This window comes from Rhinatrema bivittatum, unplaced genomic scaffold, assembly GCF_901001135.1.
Source record: "Rhinatrema bivittatum unplaced genomic scaffold, aRhiBiv1.1, whole genome shotgun sequence".
NCBI classification, from domain to species: domain Eukaryota; kingdom Metazoa; phylum Chordata; class Amphibia; order Gymnophiona; family Rhinatrematidae; genus Rhinatrema; species Rhinatrema bivittatum.
In genome coordinates this window covers 53,524-75,324 of record NW_021820748.1, presented here as the reverse complement: position 1 = coordinate 75,324, position 21,801 = coordinate 53,524, and the positions used below count along the sequence as shown (strand labels likewise).

The window sequence follows — 21,801 nt, the reverse complement described above, 5'->3', positions numbered from 1 at the left end:
TGGAATTGCTAAAAATGTTTTTAAAAGAAGACCTTAGTTTTCTCTGAAGTAAACTTGCCAGCTATATCTAAAGCATTTTATTTACCTAGTCATAGGAATGTTGATTACATTAAAAATGGTAAAAATAAAGTATCTATTGATAGTCCCAGTATTTCTACTTTTTTTTAGAAGACTCGCTTGATTTAAAACACACTTTGGAACACAATACCTCTAGAGATCAGATTACAAAGAGATCTCAAAACCTTTAAGAAAAGTTTAAAAACATGGCTTTTTAAACAAGCTTTTTATAAAGAGACTGGATAATAGAAAATATACAGGAATAGGCAGAAGAGCGCCAGCACACAGCACTATTCTCAAAATAAGCATGATAGTACTAATAATCTATTTCACAACTAACGTAGTAGTAAAAGACAGAGACTGAATTTTTACCTGTGATTAGTACCATACTGTTTCACATGGTCAGGACCTACATCACTAATCAAGCGATTGTCTTTTATGATATATTGTAACCAAATCTATTTGGCACCTGTTAGAATGTTCTAGTGTACGCATTCACCTACTTTAATTTATGTGCCTACATGTAAACCGTTGAGATGGTATATAACTTAGCGACGGTATAGAAAAGATTTGAAATAAATAATTGTGTCTTTTTGTGCTGAACAAGATAAAGATTTAGTATTTCAGAGATATTTCAGAAATAAGAGTATTTCCTTTTGTGGGCAGAAAGTGTATGTTTTCCCAGATGTCTCTTCAGCTATTCAAGATTGAAGAAGACATTTTGTTTCCTTGAAGTGTAAAGTTTTGGCTCTCAGCCTCTTTTTTTTTTTAATTTCCTTGTAAATGCCTTGTTTCTTACCAATCTAGTATAGTGGCTTTCAACCTTTTTCCCATCATGACACATCTGACAGACCACGCTCACGTGTATGACACACTGCTCATTACAATTCACGGTGGAAATAAAAAAAATAAAATAAAAATAAAGGTCTAGTATTATTTTTATTGTTAAGAATGACACAAGGGAAAGACAAATACTCTCTCTGAACAGAAATTGCATAAATAGTAAACACCCCATACCAAAGCACCAATTTCTAGCACTCATACAGTAACCATCTTTCAGTCACACACATGCATGCTGTCTCTTTCTCTCACACACATAGATTCACACACATTCCCTCTTGCTCTCAATAACATATGTGCTTTCTCACCTACACTGGCTCTGACACACACAGACACATGCTCTCTCTTATACACACAGGATCTTAATCATACATATACTTTATCTCTCTCACACATACAAGTTCTTAATCATACACTTAGCATGAATGTATCTCAATCATACACAGACTGTCAATCACACACACATACTCTTTCACACAAAGAGGTTTTCAATCACACACTTACATGCTGTTGCGCACATACACGCGATCTCAAACAGATATGCTTGCTCACTCACTCTTTCTTTCTCTCCCCCTACCGAACTAGAGGCAACAGCAGCCTTCTCCACTTCCAGCCCTCGCGGCCTCGAAAAAGGAGTCTCATTGGCCTCGGGGGCTGACATTGCTCCTATTGTGCTCCGCACCTCGCTGCTCTTCTTCAGGTCATGCCTCTCTTCTTCGGGCTGATGCTGCCTGCACTAGCATGGTTTCTTCCTGTGTGCGCGGCCGCTGCATACCAGTTCCTCTTCTGGAGGGCGGGAAGAAGAAACCATGCTGGTGCCGCTGACTCCAGCTCTCCTGCTGCGTTCCGTGCGGGCTATCAGCATTTTAAGCCCTGGTGGAGGATGAATTCCTATTTTGTTGGGGTAGGGGGAGCAGCTGGGTCAGCGGGGGACCAGGAAGAGTGGTGACACACCTGTGTGTGCTTGGCGACACACTGATTGAGAAATGCTGGACTAGTAAGTTTGTTTTTTTAGACCCTACTCATCTGGAAACCTTTATATTAGACAAAAGTGCTGAACAGGAGCTAGTAAGTTAGTTACCTAGTTTTGGTGTAATAACTTAGGAAAGAAGCATATGTATACACTCCTCGTGCTATTATTTGTCTTTTTTATTATGTCTTTATTGTTTCCTGTTAAACACTCCCTCAATTATGTTATATAAAACAGGTCAGGAATAAGTGATTTTTTTTTTCCCTTATAATTACTTGTGTGTTTTTCTTTGTTACTGAAATGTAAATTTCTTTCATTTGCATTGTAATAATATGAACACTTAAAGAGATGTGGTCCACTTGCTCAGGAAGGGAAATAAGGATTTTCTTTTATCTGGATGATTGGTTAATTGTAACCCTAGAATCCGAGGATCTTCAAGTTCACCTCACCAAGGCTATTCCCTTCCTAGAAAACCTGGACTTCATCGTAAACTACAAGAAGTCCAACATGGCACCAACTCAGGTTCTGCAGTTCATGGGTACAACCATAAATGCAAGGTCTTTTTACCTAATGAAAGTGCCCAGAAGCTATGCTCATTAGCGCTACAACTGTGGTAGCAGACACATTGCACTGCATGCAGACTTTTAGTTTTAAGAGCACATATGGCAGTGACAAGTCATGTACTACATACTCAGCTGCATGTGTGCCACTTACAATGGGGACTGAAAGCCCAGTGGTCTTAGTACAAGCAGCCTATGTTCAGAAGACTGACCATATCTCAGGACATGAAGGTAGACATAACTTAGTGGCTAATTCCATCAACCTTAACTACAGGAGCTCTTTTTTGGAGCCCACCGCATCAACATTCTTATAACGGATGCCTCAACATGGGGCTGGGGAGCCCATTTATGCCATCTCAAAACGCAGGGCTTATGGTCTCTGACAGAGAGCACCTACCAAATCAACTTATTGGAATTAAGAGCAATAAAAAATGCGGTTCACATATTCGCTCCACAACCTCATGGGAAATGTGTGATGATACATACAGACAATCAAGTGGTCATGTTTTACATAAACAAGGAAGGAGGGTGTGGTTCCAGGGTAAGGTGCAGGGAAGTGGCGCAAATTCTGGAATGGGAAGAAACTTACTCTATCACCCTGCAGGCAACTTACCGTACAGGGTGGCGAACACCGAAGCAGACAGGCTCAGCAGAATCTTTCACCCTCATGAATGATCTCTTGATCAGCGAGTGAGGCATGCCATGCACAGATCTATTTGTGACACAGCACAATAGGAAACTACGCAGGTTCTGTTCCATCTATCCAAGCTCAGTGAGAGAGAATCCCAGGACGGGTTCCTCATTCCCTGGATAGGATTGCCTGTTCTACGCATACCCTCCAATGCCACTAATAACTTGAATAGTACAAAAATGCATCACAGACGAAGCAGATCTGATTCTCATCACTCTGGTGTGGCTGAGATAGCCGTGGTATGCCTCTCTAGTTTAGCTTTCCATTCATCTGCCAATATCCTTGGGAAACAGTGCAGAGTTGCTAATGCAAGAGGGGGGAACTCTGACACATCCCGTGTATCCCTCCCTGCAGCTGACAGCGTGGAGATTGAGAGAGCTGTGTTAGACCACCTCCAGCTACTGCAACAGATTCATGACGTTCTGGTGTCAGCTAGGAAACCGTCAACACGGAAAAACTATGCCTTTAAGTGGCAAAGATATCTTTAGTGGTTTAAGTCTAGAGATATTGACCTTTTCACTTGCTCTCCTGAGTCTTTGTTGGACTATCTGCCTTTGCTATCCACAACAGGGCTAGCAACCTCTTCTATTTGAGTACGTTTAAGTGCGATTAACTACATACATATCATGCAATGAGAGTTGGAGTTTCCATTTCAACTCACTCACTGGTGTCTCTTTTATGAAAGGTCTTTTGTGACTCCGACTGCCTATCCACAACCTTCCGGTACCTGGAGACATAACATAACTGTGGTGTTAGAGAAGCTCATGCTCCTGCCCTTTGAACCTCTAGAAACTGTCTCTGAAGCACTTAACTTGAAAGGTACTGTTTCTGGTCACAGAAAGACGAGTTAGTGAGCTTCAGGCACTAGTGCACTATTCTCCATACCTGCAGTTCCATCATGACAAGGTGACACTTTAGACGCATCCGTCATTTTTACCAAAAACCGTATCTACTTTTCACGCGAACCAGTTTCACGCTGCCCACGTTTTTTCTGAAACCGCATAAGAATGACAAGAGAAGTTGTTACACACCTTAGACTGTAAGAGAACTTTAACCTATTACAAGAAAAGAACCCAAACGTTCAGACATGCATCCCAGTTGTTTGTCTCTTAATCCAAATGCACCAGGTGCACCAGTATCAAAGAGAACGTTATCAAACTGGATAACATATTGCAATCAATTTTGCTACTCTGCACACTCCACTCAACTGGAAGGTTCTGTTACAGTGCATCAAGCGCGAGGAACTTCAGCATCCATAGCGCATCTTTACAACATACCCATATAGGGCATTTGAAAAGTGGCTACGTGGTCAGCAATTCACACCTTCATATCCCACTGTTGTCTTGACCAGCAGTCCACTTTAGACAGGTCATGGGGATCAGCAGTTTTGCATCCCATCGCTAGAACTTAAGGCTATCTACAGGATGTACAGGTTGAGATTGAAACAAAACACCAGTATTACAAGCAAGACAAGGAATGCGAACGGCAAATCTTTCTTTTTCAATAAATATAGCAGCAACCCTTAGCTGGGGACTCCCAGAGAGCATGGCTAATTCAGCTTGCTTATCAATTTGGAAAAAAGCAAGTTTGCTTATGGTAAACAGTGTTTTCCATAGATAGCAAGATGCCCTCCTTCCTTCTCTATCCTTATACTAAGGTGGCTTTATTATCAACTGAGAAAGACATAATATGGGCATGCAGGACCTCGCACGCTCGCAACCACCCCATCCAGCCAAATAATCACGAAGACATTTATTGTGGGTAAAACAAGGCCGCAGCTTTAATCTTCCAATGGTCCGAGCTTATATCATAACATTAACACCAACAACTAGGACTTTGGTAAATTGCCCATCCCCCCGCCATACTATCCGCCACCTTCCGGCAGGATAGCTTAACCAGCCACACGGCTCACTCTTTGGCCCTCCACGCCAGGTTCCGACTCCCGCCACTCTCACTCTCCTGCAAGGAGCCAACCCGGGTGGACTCCCGCCACCAACTGGCAAGGAGTCTGGCCAAAGCGGCCCCCGCCTCGTCCGGCAAGGAGCCGAGCCCTGACAACAGCCCAGTTGTCAACCACCATCGGCTTTTACCAAAATCCAAATACATAATCAATATAAATGAACAATTATGACTTGGACCAACCGCCCCCTCCCTTACTGCGACAAAGTCTCCAAAACATAATTTCCCAGAAAATTATACAGAACTAAAGGGTGGGTGGGAGGGTCTCGCGAATCTGCTACCCCTCTCTCGCTCGCCAGCCGCCCGAATAACCCCCGCGTTCCTGCAACTGCTTAACCGCAGTTTGAATTTTGTCTCCCCACCAATCCCTGCCTTCCACGCTACTTCCCACCCCCCCTGCCTGCACCAATCCCAATCGCCCACGTCTCGCTGATCCGCTCCTACTACTATCCCCCCCCCCCCCCCCCCCGTCGCGTCCGCCGCTTCCCGCCGACTTGCCCGCGCCTCCATACTGCTTCCCAGACCCCCCCCCCTTCCCTCGGCCACGCACGTCTCGCTATGCGGGCCTGCGCCCACATTACGCCGTCCAGCCGGACATGAAGTCCGGCTGGTCTTCCATAATATGGGCATGCAGGACCTCGCACGCTCGCAACCACCCCATCCAGCCAAATAATCACGAAGACATTTATTGTGGGTAAAACAAGGCCGCAGCTTTAATCTTCCAATGGTCCGAGCTTATATCATAACATTAACACCAACAACTAGGACTTTGGTAAATTGCCCATCCCCCCGCCATACTATCCGCCACCTTCCGGCAGGATAGCTTAACCAGCCACACGGCTCACTCTTTGGCCCTCCACGCCAGGTTCCGACTCCCGCCACTCTCACTCTCCTGCAAGGAGCCAACCCGGGTGGACTCCCGCCACCAACTGGCAAGGAGTCTGGCCAAAGCGGCCCCCGCCTCGTCCGTCAAGGAGCCGAGCCCTGACAACAGCCCAGTTGTCAACCACCATCGGCTTTTACCAAAATCCAAATACATAATCAATATAAATGAACAATTATGACTCGGACCAACCGTCACAGGCACAGGCATAACATGTCCTGTGACCCCCCAAAAGATGCGGCCTCGCTTTATGAAGGAAATAACTCCTCCAAGACCTCCTGAATAGAGTTCAAGAACAAGTCCAATCCCAAAAATGACAGGTGAACCCCGTCATCGCGGAACAGACCCGTTACCTTACCCCATGATCATGCATACTTAATGTGACGCCCCCCTAAGCGCTCCAACCAAGCCCCAATTTGCTGGTTTGCCTTGGACCTACATCGTCTCCATCTAATGTTATCCAATTCAGCAGGCCTTACCACAATATCAGACCAGCATAAGATCGTCGTCGGCATCAAAATAGACACAGTCATTAGGTCCTTACAGACAACGCTAATGAAGTGCTTGCTCGACATCTTACCCCAGTCGTTACCCCCCAAATGAATTACCAAGGCCCGAGGAGCTGCCCGACGCTCTCGCTCCCTTTGAACACAAGGAACAAGTTCGTCCCACAGCATACCCCTCCGGCCAAGCCAGATAACCCGAACCCCCCTCCGCTGTAAGTCCAAATGAGGACCGTAAGGACGGCCGCAGGCATGTCTGTGACCCCAATAAGTGAACGAATGACCAATAATCCACACCGTCATGGTCTCAGACGCAGCACCTGCAAAGAAACTAGAATTAGCAGAGATCAAACATGCCCAGCCTCTGGGCGAACATAACTCCTATAGGCCCCAGACCGCCACCGGCCTATCCTTTGTATGACACCTCCAGGCAAACCCGCCGTTGCCGCCGAGGTAGCAGCCCCAATGCGGAACGAATGTGTTCCAAACCGACGCCCATCCAAACCAACAGCATACAAAGCTGCGCGCAGTACCATCTCGAATTGATACTTGGTTAATGGCCGCCGGTTCTCATGCACTAGAAATTGCATTGCTCGCTCAGGCCGCACCTGACAGTACACAGCTGCATTTCTAACTGGGCAGGACATCAACCCAGGAACCCCGGACAACAACACAGAGGCTCCACGACCCCTCTGATCCGTCTTAGATCGCGGGATTACTATCAATACTGCCCTGTTGGTGACTACCACATTCCGAGCCAAAATCCCTGGGTAATCACTACTGGTAGCTGCCCGAGCCACCAGCTCACTAATCCTAAAGGCCCCAAAAAACGCAAATACAAAAGCCACCCTAAACAATAATGTCTCATATGGCGAAGAGCATACTGCAGACAACGCCTCCCACAACAGCAGCAAGATATCATGTGTAATGGGCAAACGCTGATCAGCTCTGCGTCGTCCGCGACCAACCCCTCAACAGACGACGAACAATAAAACGACCCGAAGGAAAACCCCAACCATGCGCCTTCATAAAAAAGGAAAACCCCGCCAGCTGACGGCCTACCGCAGCCTGCGAGCACCCACTCGCCCGAGCGCGCTCAATGAAACGTATCAATGCCATATCCGAGATCGGACCACCCGCCCAGCCCAAGGAACACAAGAACGCTGAAACTCGTCGGGCCCCCCCCCCCACATAACCTGTCCACGTGGAAGGCGCTAATGAATCTCGCAGCATTTTCCAGGACTCAGGGAACCAAATCTCCAAAGGGAAGACGGCACCGGGGTTCCGCACGACTCCGCTTCCGGGGCGAGTTCTCGAAACAAATCCCACTTGAAACGTGAAAGAGAGTCAGCCACACTGTTAGAAACTCCAGGCACATGTCGAGCCCAGACCGTTACATTTAAAGACATACAACGCAACATCAGCTCGCGCAATAATTCTGACACTCTAATGCAGCGTGCCGATCTCTTATTTATAACCTCCACCACCCCCTGATTATCACTCCAGAATACCACTCTCTTTCCCGCCAACTGAGCACCCCAGATATTCACGGCCACTACTATTGGAAATAATTCCAAGAAAGCAATATTTTTGGTAACCCCAGATGTTATCCATTCCGCCGGCCAGCCCGCCGCGCACCACGCCCCTCGAAAATAAGCCCCGAAACCTAACGAACCCGCCGTGTCGGTGAACAGCTCCAAATCATGATTTGACCGCGGATTGGACTGCCACAACGCCTCCCCGTTAAAATCCTCCAAAAATTTTTCCCAAAGTCTTAAATCATCCCGCAAAAAACGAGAATTTCGCACACGATGGTGCGTTTTCTTTAGACCGGATATAGCGTGTGATAACCTGCGCAAGAACACTCTGCCCATAGGAATAACCCGACAGGCAAAATTTAAACTACCAACAATAGACTGCAATTCGCGCAAAGACAACTTAGGCCTACACACTGCCTCGCTCACCATTTCCCGTAACTGTTGAACCTTATGCCTCGGTAATCGCGATACCATGGCCACCGAATCCAGCTCAATTCCCAAAAATACCAATGAAGTACTAGGTCCTTCCGTTTTACTATCAGAAAGAGGAATCCCGAAGTCATTGGCCACCCCTTGAAAACAAGTCATCAAATTGAGACAATCACCCGAACCAGCCCTTCCAACAAATAGAAAATCATCCAAATAATGCACCATCAGCCGCGAACCCGACCTCTGCTGTACAACCCAGTGCACAAATGTACTGAACGCCTCAAAATAAGAACATGCTATAGAACAACCCATAGGCATACACTTATCGAAATAAAATTGCTGCTGAAATCGGAACCCTAACAGGTGAAAACTATCCGGATGAACCGGCAACAAACGAAATGCCGCTTCTATATCCGCCTTCGCCATCAAAGCCCCAGGACCACACTGCCGCACTATTCGCACTGCCGAATCAAAAGATGCGTATCGCACTGTGCATAATTCTCTCGGGATGCCATCATTCACAGACTGCCCTTCGGGGAAGGACAAATTATGAATTAATCTGAACTTGCCCGGATCCTTTTTTGGAATTACTGCTAAAGGCGATAGGACCAAGTCACGTAACGGAATCTCATTAAAGGGACCGGCAATACGGCCGAGCTCAATTTCCCCCAACAGCTTGTCTTTCACTACCGCTACCATACGCCGAACCGACGGGCAATTGACCCCACCCCCAACTTCCCCCCTCCCTTGAAACGGTATTTTGAAACCAGAACGAAAACTCTGATCTAACAACCCCGCCGTCTCCTTACGCGGGTACAACCGTAACCACGGCAGCATCGCAGTTATTCTAATAGGTGTTGGTGCCCGATCAAAGACCCGGTCTACTCGCGCCCTTTGCGAGCTGGGCTGAGGCAGGCCCTTCCCCTTGTCTCTTAGGACACTTGGACATGGGGTGACCTGCTCCGCACCCGGAACAGGCGTGCCGGAACTTACAATCCGGGAAAATACATGTGGAGCGATTGAATCTCCAGCACACGTCACTGCGTCCCGCGCTCCCCTTTCCTGCACTACTGCTGGGCGAATCCTTCCGAAAGGACCGCCCAGGTCCAGTTCCAGCCACTAATCCCTGCCCCATACCACCTGAGGATGCCTTTGCAGCCATTTGAGTTAACCAGAGTCCAACATCCTGCGTGCCCCAGGATATAAACTTGTTTTCTTCCATACGATCCCGGAAACGTTCATCATAATTAAGCCAGGACCAACCCTCGTAAGTCTTACTGGCCGCTAGTATTGCATCTGCATAACATAATAGAGCCCCATACTGTGCTGGATCCTTCTTCCCCACTACACTAGCTAAACGCAGAAAAGCCCTTGTCCAATTATGGATATTGCGGGCAACCTTAATCCGCGCCCCTAAGAATTGATCTCTCTTATCCCTCTTCTTTTTATCCTTACGCTTACCTCGCCTGCCCTCTAATAACTGGAAAATATCAATGAACTGCCTACGTCTAATTCGCCTGCGAATGGAACGCGGAACTTCTTCCCATAGCTCAGTAAAAGCTACCAGAGCCGGGGCACCATGCACTGTGGCCCCCCCAACAGCTCCTCCCTGAACCGCAGCCCCCGAATCCGAAGAGGTATCTGAGGACGAAGAAGAGGACGACGACGACGAGGACGAGTCTGAGGAGCTAGAGTGCCCCTTCCTTCTCTTTTTCTTGGCCTTCCCTGACCGGGAAGACCCACGCTTTCTAACCACTCTCTCTGGTTTAACACCTGGCAACACCTCCCCACCACCTAAGTCCCTGTCATCCCGCATCCCCTCGATGTTCTCGTCCGCCCCCTTAGTCCCCGCGACACCACGTCTGTCCAGTCTAGGGAAAATAATAAACTCACCAGCCTGCTCAGGCTCCGCAGGCAATACGTCAGCCATCCGTAACTGCTCTCGCTGCCCAATGTCCTCCATTATTGGCGCTTCATTACGCCAGGCCTCCCAACGCGATGGGCCCGGTAATTCCCCATCATCCTCTGCCCAATTCCCCTGTGGAAAAACAGAAGGGACAGGAGAAGGATCCGAAACCGGCACCATGTCCCGCTCACCCCCCTCCCCCGTTCGCCCCGTCTCCCCGGCACTCCTCCCCAACCCCCCACCTAAAGACCTACCCAGGCCAAGGCATACTCCCCCCCTCCTGCTGCCCCCCTCCCCTCCAGACCGTCTGACACCGCCACTCGATCTCCTACTCCCAAGCTGTGCTGGCGACCGCCCCTAGACATCCCAACTGCCTGCACCATCGTGTGCACTGATGTGTCCACATTCTCCCCCCCCCACTGCTGTGCGATTTCTAAACTCCCCGCGGGCCCCCCTTACGCCTCGCTCCGCCACCCCCCTAATACCTCTCACACTCCCTCTCGTACTCCCTTTGCCACGAACACTAGTTTTTTGCTGCGATCTCGCTATCCCCACATCATCACCAATTGCCCCAAACCAATCATCCACAAAGTACTCTGCATCCGCATTGAAAACAGCACCAGCTAAAGGGGATTCCCCGCTCCTCATAGCAGCTCTGCTTGCCCGCCCCTTAGACCGGGGCTTCCCTGCTCTGCTACTCCTCCCCCGAACCAACCCTCTAGCCACATCCCCCGTAGGCAAAGGCAACGGCGCCTCCCCTCCTGCTCCCAAGCCTCCTCTAGCCGCACCCCGAACCAGGCCATGTGCTCCACCCCTGTCTACTACTCCAAAACCGCTCACCCGCTCTGTAATCGGCATGCAGTCCTCGTCTGCTACCTCCTCTCCGGGGACCCAAGCCGCCTCCTCAGATTCCAGAAACGCCGCGACACCCCGGTCCAGCTCCTCCTCCTCCCATTCTGGTCTCCGGCTATCCATGAGTCACCACCACCGAACTGCCGCTGCTGCACAGAATTCTACTGCCTGTAAGTAACCGCCTCGCGAATCTGCTACCCCTCTCTCGCTCGCCAGCCGCCCCGAATAACCCCCGCGTTCCTGCAACTGCTTAACCGCAGTTTGAATTTTGTCTCCCCACCAATCCCTGCCTTCCACGCTACTTCCCCCCCCCTGCCTGCACCAATCCCAATCGCCCACGTCTCGCTGATCCACTCCTACTACTATCCCCTCCCCCCCTCCCCCCCCGTCGCGTCCGCCGCTTCCCGCCGACTTGCCCGCGCCTCCATACTGCTTCCCAGACCCCCCCCCTTCCCTCGGCCACGCACGTCTCGCTATGCGGGCCTGCGCCCACATTACGCCGTCCAGCCGGACATGAAGTCCGGCTGGTCTTCCAGGAACACAAGGGAACAGCCCTGTGTGCACAGAGCAAAGCTCTGCAATTTGGAGAGAAAACTCTGCCCCATGCTACTGGAGGACATCACCCAGAGAGCATGGCTAATTCATCCTGCTATTTACGGAAAACAGTTTAAGGTGAAGCAGACTTGCATTTTCACTACGTGCTCTTTAAGTTCTGGAATTTATTTCCGGGGGATGTGGCAAAGGCAGTTATTGTAGCTGGATTTAAAAAAGATTTGGACAAGTTCCTGGAGGAAAAGTCCATAAAGCGTTATTAACCATGAAATTTTGAGGAAAGTCACAGCTTATCCCTTGGTGTAAGCAAAATGGAATCGTATCTACTATTTGGGATCCTGTCAGATTCTCGTGACCTGGATTGGCTACTGTGGAAACAGGATACTGGGCTCGATGGTCTGACCTCGTATGACAGTTCTTATGTTCTTGTGCTTGAAGTGGTGATATGAAATAGTGTAGTTGAATTAGTACATCTGTATATAGTGTAGACTGAATTATGCACAAGTATTTTTATTTGCTACATTTCTTAAGAATGCCTTTCTTGTTAATAAAAATTGTAGTAAAGATGAGTTTGAGTTTTCAGTTTTAGCTGGAGTACTCTGTTATGATGGTTAAACTAGAGAGCCCAGTATGTTCAAACCAGCTCAGATAAAAGTATTAGTTGCACACAATATAATAAATATGCATTTAGCTCTAATTAGTTTTTCTTGGTCATTACAGTTTTCTGGACACACACATTCTTCCCAGTATAGCATTTGATTCTTGCTCAGATCATTCCTTTTTTTATTTTATTGTTAGTTGACAGTTTATGGCTGTCTTTCTGAATGGGTTGCCTACACTACTTTTTGTCCCCACTGAGTGCTTTACTGAAGCATAAAAGCAAAGCATATTCAAGTAAAAAAGTATAATTCCACTTATTAAAATTCCCCAGACTAACTTCCTTGCTGTGTTGAAGTTTGTTGTAACTACTGTTAGTAGACTGCTTCTGAGCATCAGTTTTTAGGGGCCCAAAGAAATCAATAAGAGAAACTCTCTGCAGATTAGATCAATGGTAGATTCACTAGTGTGTATACAAATAACTAAATGGGTCTGACAACTGTACTTAGGTGCAGAATCACAAAGAATGCAGTATATTTTCCTAATCATGACACATTTGGCCTGAAAGAATCTGCTGTACATTTACTAAGCTCTTTCTAACAGCTATTATAACATAGGTAATACTTGAATTTTTTAATGAATTTTTGCTATATTATCAAATGTAAAGAAATGTTTTAGTAATTATGATCCATATTTGGGTGATATGAGGATGTTTTAGTGTATATGCTTTTGGAACATTTCAAGTTTGTCAGCAAATTTGAAATGTCTTTCCTTTACCAACAATAGGTCATTCTGTTACATTTACCTCTACTTTAGCCCAGCCCTTAGGGATGTGGAATGAGTCCTGGATTTTAATTTCTATCCCTTATTGGTCTGTGATTTGTTTACATAGTTCTACTCTAGAAGCTTGAACTTGGGAGTTGAGAAAAGAGATTTGGTTGTATTCCTGAAGGATTGATAGAGTGGTGTGGTGTGATGGGCATGCTACTGAAGAGTGAACACCAAACAACCTCAAAACATTCAGCCCTTAACCATGCCTTTTGTATATTGTATTTAATGTGTATATTGTCTAACCATTTCTATTCTTTCCTCTCTCTTCCTTTCTCCAAGTTCTGCTACCCTTGTTAAATGTAACTGCATCTTCGGTCACCATAGTTCTAGTTTGATGTATATACTGCACTCCCGTTTTATGTAAACCAGCAAGATATGTTTTCATGATTGCCGGTATATAAAAACCTTAAATAAATAAATAAAATTATTAGAAAGTTAAGAAATGTGATCTGGGACTTCTATATATTCTATAGCTTTTTCTTTGACAAACTAAAATTATAACATCAAATAAAATGTTTCTTTAAATGTTGTACATGAACAGTGTCAAAGATTACATTTCCCGAAAAGCTAGAATTGCTTTTCAGGATAAAATGTATCCCTATCTCCTCTTAACCAGAGACTATAAAAAGCTTTTTTTCCTCCATAATCTGTGGCTAGCTGTGAGAAACGCTTACTCCTGTGTGACTTTTCAAGCCTCTACAGAGCCTACTGGAGTTATTTTCTCATGGTGCTTCCATGACAGGCTCTCCAGGGCACCCAGAAGCAAGCCTCAAAACATTGGAGAAAATATTTTTTAATTTGGGAAATAGTGTAATAAAAATGTGTCGCATACAAAGCATTCCTGAAAATTATAATAAGACTAAAATAGCTTTTTCTGGCTTATAACCAACCTGTACCTCTCTCTTTATTTTTTTTTTCCATGTAGGTCTTCTGAAAACATTCAAATATGTCATAAGATCAAAGGGAGAAATATTCTTAGAAAATTTCATGCTGTTAAATCTCTATAGAGTAGCAGTTTTCTTAAATTAATGTAAAATCCCATTGCAAATACATGGATTTGGAAAACTTTGGAAGAGTATCATTTCTTAATAGTAATTATTGGTTTTACATTATTTTTCACAGGAGAATTGATCACAGCCGCATGTGAGCTTGGAGTAAGTATTAGTTTTATTATTTAATCAGTGTTCTCATTAACAGTTCTAGGAATTAAGGAAGTTTAATGATGGTGTAAAGTAGATTTGTTTTCAAACAATTTTTACTAACATAACTACAATGTTTATTTTAAATCCAATTAAATTGTAGAGCAAAAGCTTTACTGTGTATACAGTAGATGATTTTTTTATCAAGCCAAATTTAGTGCCAACTGGAGACAAAATCGGGTTACTAGCTTTAATAAGTTTTACTATTCAATAAACTTTTATGGTGCCATGATCTCATTTAGCAGAGCTATTAGCACAGGGGTAGACTTAACTGCAGTATGGTCTTATAATTTGCCAGTTAAATATTTTTGCATCTATTTAAAAAAAAACAAAAAAAAAACAAAACAAAAAAAACCTCTGACCTTTATGGACTTTCAAGCTAGACAACAAACTGTTTGTTTCACATTAGCTGCCATTTTCAGCTTTGGTATAGTAAGAGAAAAATATGCAATTTTATCTTAAATACAATAAACTGAGATCTGAGAAAATGGACAGAAAGCTGCACCATTTCTTGCTCCCTCTTGTCCCTTCTCTTTGTCAGTTGATTTCTGTGGATGACAAATAAGGCATAAAGAGGATCCGGTTTCAAAAACAAACCTGGTAGAGCTGTTCTTGATATGATTTTACAAGCCTCCAGTTTGCAGAATGTTTAAACTTTGCAGAAAATAAGAGACCCTTTATTTTCAATGTGTCATACAATTTTAGTGTAAAAACTGCACTTGTTCTAGTGTATGCTAGTGCCAAGTATTGTACACCAGTTTGGGTATCAAAAAACTTTATTAAGAAACTATATGTCCAGATTGTGTTGTTCAGATAATAACAGACACATTGAAATACACTCTTGCTCTAATATCATGCCTTTTAGTCTCTGCTTAGACACTGCAACATTAAAGATCTGAGAATATCTAGTGTGTTCATTATATCAAGATATGTTCAGTCCTCCTTGATAACTGCCTCAGGTCCTGTAACCCTATTTAGGAGCATGCAAAACAACAAGAAGCTAATAGTCCTATTGATCACTGGTGTGCACTGCTGTGCACTGTGAAACTCCTGATGTTCCTAATAAGGACCCCACTGAAAATTCTACAAGAGTTCCATGTGATTTTGACCTCCAATGAAAGAGTTGGTGCTCCACAAATCATCGCAGGACCTTGACAGGATGTTGTGCACATCTCCTTCACAACTGAAAGAGAGTGTGATTTTGGTCTTCCAAATCAATGGATCATATTGCAAACAACTGTAATCTATGCTCATTTGTAGGTGTACTAGATACTTTAAATTGTGCTACTATTGAAACCATCCAGTGACCTCTAGATTTGACTCTGAGCATCTGATTCGTGCATACTTGCCAGATGAAAAAAGTGTAAAAAAAAATGGCTGACCAAAGAACTATCCAAGATATTAATGGTCAGGTTGCTAATATTAAGGGGAGTCATCATACATTAAAAACTTACTTGGCCCCAAATCAGGCTAGTAGCCATGGGTTTCCCCATATTGTTTTCTGTTATTGATTTATTTATATTTTTGTGTGCTTTGTAATCCAGTAGGAGCAAGTATTTTAGACTAGCAATATAAAAATCTTCGTAAATAAATTCTGAGTTAGTGCCTCAGTATGGCCACATTTCGACAAAAAATGTATGTCAAGGAAAAACAATTGCAGAAAGCAATTCCAATAATATTCTGATAAGGTTTTAATAAGTCACAGAAGGGTTCATTTTTCATAAAAGAGAGAATTTCAAGGACAAGTGGTGATATGAAATGAAAGTTCAGAAGAAATGTGAGATAATTCGATTATAGTGAGAAAATGCTACTATACTGAGAAGGTGTTCGATGTCTGAAGCAACCTACCTAAAGAGGGATAGAAGCTGGTACTGTGACAGAATTCAAACTTACTTAAGATAGATAAAGAGAACAGTTGTAAAGAGTTGGAAGGTTGCAGTATTATATTCTTCTCTCCAAGAGCAGTGTGGAGGAGTAGCCTATTGGTTAGAGTAGCAAGCTGTGAACCAGGGAAGCCAGGGTCAAATCATGCTGACCTGCCTTGTGACCTGTCACTTCACTCTCCATTGCATCAGGTACATACTTATATGGTCATTTTTCAAAATGCAATGGGCTATTATCACATGTGTTAGGGCCTTATTGCAGGTGATAATGCCCTAATGCACGCGATAACGATCGCATCGTGACGATAAAATGTAAATGAGGAAAAGGGGAGGGGTTGGGCGGGGTTAGGAAAAATTTTTTTCTGGTACTGCTGCGGGTGATAATGTTTAACACATTATCGCTGGCAGTAGTGCCAGAAATAACTCACCTTTTACAATGGCGCTATGGGGGTGATAGTGTGTTCTGTACCGTAACAGGTGAAAACGCACCACCGCAATGCGGCCGGGTGCACGTTGTCGCCCTCGCCCCTTTTCTAGCCACGGCTCAACATTCTGTTCTATTTATAGCGGAATGATAAATCCTACGGCAAGATTGCAAACCCTCTGTGGATAGGGAAATACCTATAGTACTTGAATGTAATCTACTTTGAAGGGTCATGAAAGGCAGAATATAAATGTGAAAAATAGATGTCGAGAAAACAGTGAATAGGTAAGTTGTATTTCTTTAATGATATTGTTGGCCATAGGTAGTTTGGTTTGAACTCGCAGAATACAATGCCTTAGAAAACATCCGATTTGATGCTGGCAGCCTTGTGATGGCTAGGTGCTGTCTAGCAAGATGATAGGGAAAAACAAGACTTGGATAAAGAAAACATGACCTAGTCTCACCACCTGCCAGGGAGAAAGTAGCTGAGTTGATACTTGTTGCATTCGTGCCTCTTCTCGCCCCTCACTCCACCCTCTCTACCTTGGGAGCGACTCCCTTCGGCTCTGACGGACAGATGCAGCCGCGGCTTCTCTCTGCCTCTTGGTCCCGGTGTCCCCGGGCTGGCTTGACGCTACGGATCCGCCATGTTCTTGATGACGTAAGGGCGCGCATGCGCTCCAGACTTTGTACCAGCAAGGGCGCGAACCTCGGGGGCGTCCCCCCGTAGTGACTTCATCCATTTCCACTTTAAAAGGTCTTTGTTTGCTAACCTCTAACGAGTTAGCAAGGAACTCCCAACAGGACTTGCTTCGGCAGTCCACGATACTTGCAACAACGATCCGAGTCAGCCAGGGGAATCCTTCTCCACTGCTCGGCCTTTTCAAACTTACCAGGAGTACCCGCTCCACGGGGGCCCCGCTCTCTCTTCTTGATTTCATATTGCCAAGACTGGATCCGATACTCGCTCTTCGAGGGCCTGCGCCCCTGTATACTCAGAAGACTCCTCATTGCCTGGAAGCGATCGCAGAAGTGAACACAGTGAGTTCTATTGTAGATAGGAATCGATATTCGCTCCACGAGGGCCTACATTCCTATAGCTCTGAAGACTCCCTTCCGTCCAAGACGTTATCGCAGGTACGGACATTGAGAGTTCTATTGGCAAGATTGCAGATAGGAACCGGTACTCGCTCCACGAGGGCCCGTGTTCCTAGAATTCTTTACAGACTCTCTTCTACTCTGGAAGCTGTTCCATATACAACTATTGTGAGTTCTTATTACAGACTGTTTGTAGGAACCAGTGCTCGCCTATGGCTCCTGTTCCTAAATATACCGAAGACTCTCTGTGGCATAGAGACCATTGCAGACATCTACTATTGTGAGGTGTACCATCTTGTATCCAGTATATCCTGTCTACTCACTACTTCTAGTCTCTCTCTACGGCTCAGCGACCCAGAGATTATATTCCAGTATCAGAGGGACTTCAGCCCTGCCGAATACATCGACTCACTACTGCCACCTCTGGTGGTCCAGCTTCCAGCCTAATAAAGAACTATTGTGTTTATCTCATATTCTAGCTTAGCCGGTGGTTCCTCTCAGGATCTCCTCCTGGGGGCGCTGTCATCTGTCATCGACCCAGGGATTCACCATTTCCTCCAAGTGGTCATTCCTTACACTACTATCACTCTGTGGGAGCCAACCACTAACACTGCTTACGGAAGTATTATATAGATAGCTACTTTCTCTTTCTATGGGGATTGCCAGCAGCCTATATATAACAGATTGCTACTCTATAGCGGAGGCATGATAGATTGCTATCTCTGTAGCAAAGTACAATATACCTATTGTTAGCTCCTCTCAGAAGAGTATCATTGAACAGATTGCCAACTCCTCTTCCCTGGGGAGTTGATCCATAACAGATAGCGAACTGCTGTTAGAAGGAAGGAGATAGCAAACAGATTACTAACTCCGCCCTTCTGGCAGGGTCAGCATTACAGATAGCTAACTCCTCCCCTCTGGAGGAGCAGATCATGACGGATTGCTAACTCCTCCCCCTTTCAGGAGAAAAGCAGAATAGATTGCTAACTCCTCCCCTCTGGAGGAGGAGAGCGTAATAATACTAATAGGCTACAATTGCCCAGAAGCCTTTAGTTGTGGTAGAGAATTGTCCAGACAAGACCTAGGTCATCAAGTTTTTGAGCAACCTCACTAGTGTTGGTATCTGTTTATATTATTAGAAAACTTTATGGTAAGACACAGGAAGGGGGTTGGATTAAGTATGAGATCCTGTATGCTTTTCTCCAAGAAGGTACAGAAGCAATGAGGATGAAAACAAAAACTGACTTGGAATAAGGAGTGACATTCTAGAAGTGGTCAAGCTTCTACAGAGACAGCTGGAATATATCTTTTAAGTGTGAAGGTGAATAACTAGGCAGTTGACATTTTGTTTTGCTGTCTACTGTGTTATATTTAGGGCTTCTGATTTTAGGTTTTTATAAATTGTAAATGTAGGTGTTTATTTTCCAGCTAATTGGGGATTTTTTGGGGTACTAAAAATCGGTGTTTATCAGTGTTTTCGCAGCGCGCGTATTATTGTTGGATGCCTTTTCCAGTTGAATCAAATGAATACATTTTGTGGAATCATTAGCGTGGAAAGGCACAAAAATAAAGCTGAGGATCCAGGGTAAGCCAAAAAAAAAAAAAGTAGTAAGAGAGTACTAGAGGAAGTGGTGTTTTTCTTGAGTTTTATTAAACACTTATTCTATTTTTATATTTTGCATCTGGGTGTTTTATTGGGATTTATCGATTAAACCTAAAATCAGAAGCCCTAGTTATACTATAAGGAAGTGCATTTAAAAATATGTATGCATTTTACGATGAACTTATCCGGGTGTTAGGTTCACCACCTGTGGGAAGATCCCACGAGCAGTTTCACTTATCCCGATGCCATTACTACAATCCTTGCAGCAGGAAACACCTCTGACGTTCGGTGTCTCCATTCCTGCTGGCATCTCTCTATGCGTACGCGCGCATCTGTGCTGGTGGGAAAGCCCATGGTCCTCTCAGCTGATGTTATCCCCGCTGCTCTATAAAAGGGCTCTTTGGTTTCTCCAGGGTTGCCTTCGCAAGGTCTCTTGTTTCCTGTGTCTTTGTTTGGTTCCTGTGTCCTCAGTCTGTTCCAGTGCCTGGTGACTTCAGTATTCAGTCCAGAGGTTGTGCTTTCCTTCAGAGTTCTGCTCCAAGTCCACAGAGTTCCTGGTCTTAGTCTTGTTCCTGTCTTCCTCTTCTGAGGTCTTGCTCCAGCCTCTGGTCTGTGCTTGTCGTCATTGTCCGCCTGGCTCCTGGTCTTCGGTGTTTGCCTGGTCCTTGACTTCTGGACCTCTTTCTTCAACTTGCTGTGGTCTTCCATCTTGTTCCTGGTTCCTGTCTTCAACATGCTTCAGTCTTCAGCCACGCATAAGTCTTGTTTTGAGCCATCAGCCTTGTCATTGCTGAGTCTTCTCCAGCTTGGCTGCGCCACAGTCCTTGTTTCCTGTCTCCGGTGGATACTGTTCTTGTCTGTCCCGTGTTTGGATGCATTCACCCGGCTACAGCGTGGGCCTTGGAGCCTGCCTATGAGGTTGTGCCGTGACACAAGGGCTCATGCACAGATTCGTCTCTACCTGCAGTCCAAGTTTATGGAGTGGCCAGTGGGCCTTCCCTTGGACACTACCCTTTGGACTGTTTCTGAAGCCTGGTTTCCTGAAACATGTCCAGGCAGTTCTTGTGCTTCATTTGAAAGGGACTAGGTTACTCATGTGACAGGAATTAAGTAAACCAGATAGTCAAATATATGTCTCTATGGCCCCCAAAATTTGATGTGATCAAGTTTTTATATTTGCAATTAAACAGTTTAACTTTTGTTGAAACTTTCCTAGAGTAAAATCCAGCCCTGACATTGCCTGTATTTCAGAATGTTAGATAATTCCTTAATCAGTGGGATACATCTTCAACAAACGTCTGCAGTAGCATATGACAGCAGTTCTTTTATGAGGCTGAAAACAAGCAGAAGCTAAAGAACATTTAAAATTATATCTTCCGATCACATTCTGATGTAAATTTTCATAGGACATAGTAATAGCTAAGTGGTTCAAGTCCATTTAAATTAAAGATATACAACCCCAGGGTTCCTTGCTCTCGCCGACCCTATTCAACATATATCTTCTCTCCCTATGCCAACTACTCAATAACCTCAACCTCACCTATTTCATTTATGCAGACGACGTGCAGATCCTAATCCCCATCAAGGATTGTCTTGCCTATTGGACAGTCTAAACTATTGGAATAGCTGCCTACACGCTATCGATCTTCTTCTCACAAGCCTCAGCCTTGTTCTCAATACGTCCAAAACTGAACTGCTGGTCATCTCCCCCAATGATGATAACCCACTAGCCAACACTACTAATACACCATTAGTAAATCAAGTGAGAGACCTTGGAGCCATCCTAGACTCCAGAATGAACCTTAAAAAATTCATTAACACCACCACTAAAGAAGGCTTTTACAAACTACAGGTCCTAAAACAGTTAAGACCTCTCCTTCACTTCCATGACTATCGCTCGGTCCTTCAAGCCATACTATTCTCAAAGATTGATTATTGTAATGCGCTTCTGCTTGGTCTCCCGGCCTCTTCTACCAAACCTCTTCAGATGCTGCAAAACGCTGCAGCCAGGATCCTCACAAACTCTCGCCGTATGGACCACATCACACCGATTCTAAAAATACTTCACTGGCTACCCATCCGCTACAGAATTCTCTTCAAGACACTGACCATCATTCACAAAACCATATTTCAGCAATCCTCTCTCCAACTCACCATACCCCTCAAACCACACTCCTCAGCAAGACCAACCAGATCTGCATACAGAGACTCCCTCCAGGTTCCCCCGAACAAATCCGCTATACATAACGCCATTGAAAAACGAGCGCTATCAACTGCTGGTCCACATCACTGGAACTCTCTCCCGCCAGATCTCCACCAGGAACATAGTCATATCACATTCAGAAAAAAATTTAAAACATGGCTGTTCGCCCAAGCATATCCTTGAAGAAACCTTATGGTAACCCACACGGACCAACACTCCTCGG

General features: G+C 45.1%; 1 protein-coding gene across 2 annotated transcripts in view; it reads left to right on the top strand.

The window, feature by feature from the left end:
- The window catches only part of LOC115082074 (transmembrane protein 260-like), a 61,401-nt gene that overhangs the window by 4,970 nt on the left and 34,630 nt on the right, over positions 1 to 21,801 (top strand). Inside the window, exons 2-3 of one of the 2 annotated variants that reach the window (XM_029586340.1) lie at positions 14,291 to 14,322; positions 15,346 to 16,057. In XM_029586340.1, the coding sequence (XP_029442200.1) occupies positions 14,291 to 14,322; positions 15,346 to 15,522 (209 nt within the window). In that variant the 3' untranslated portion in view covers positions 15,523 to 16,057. Of the gene's footprint in view, positions 1 to 14,290; positions 14,323 to 15,345; positions 16,058 to 21,801 lie in introns of those variants that run through there. The other variant, XM_029586339.1, reaches the window with a different exon arrangement.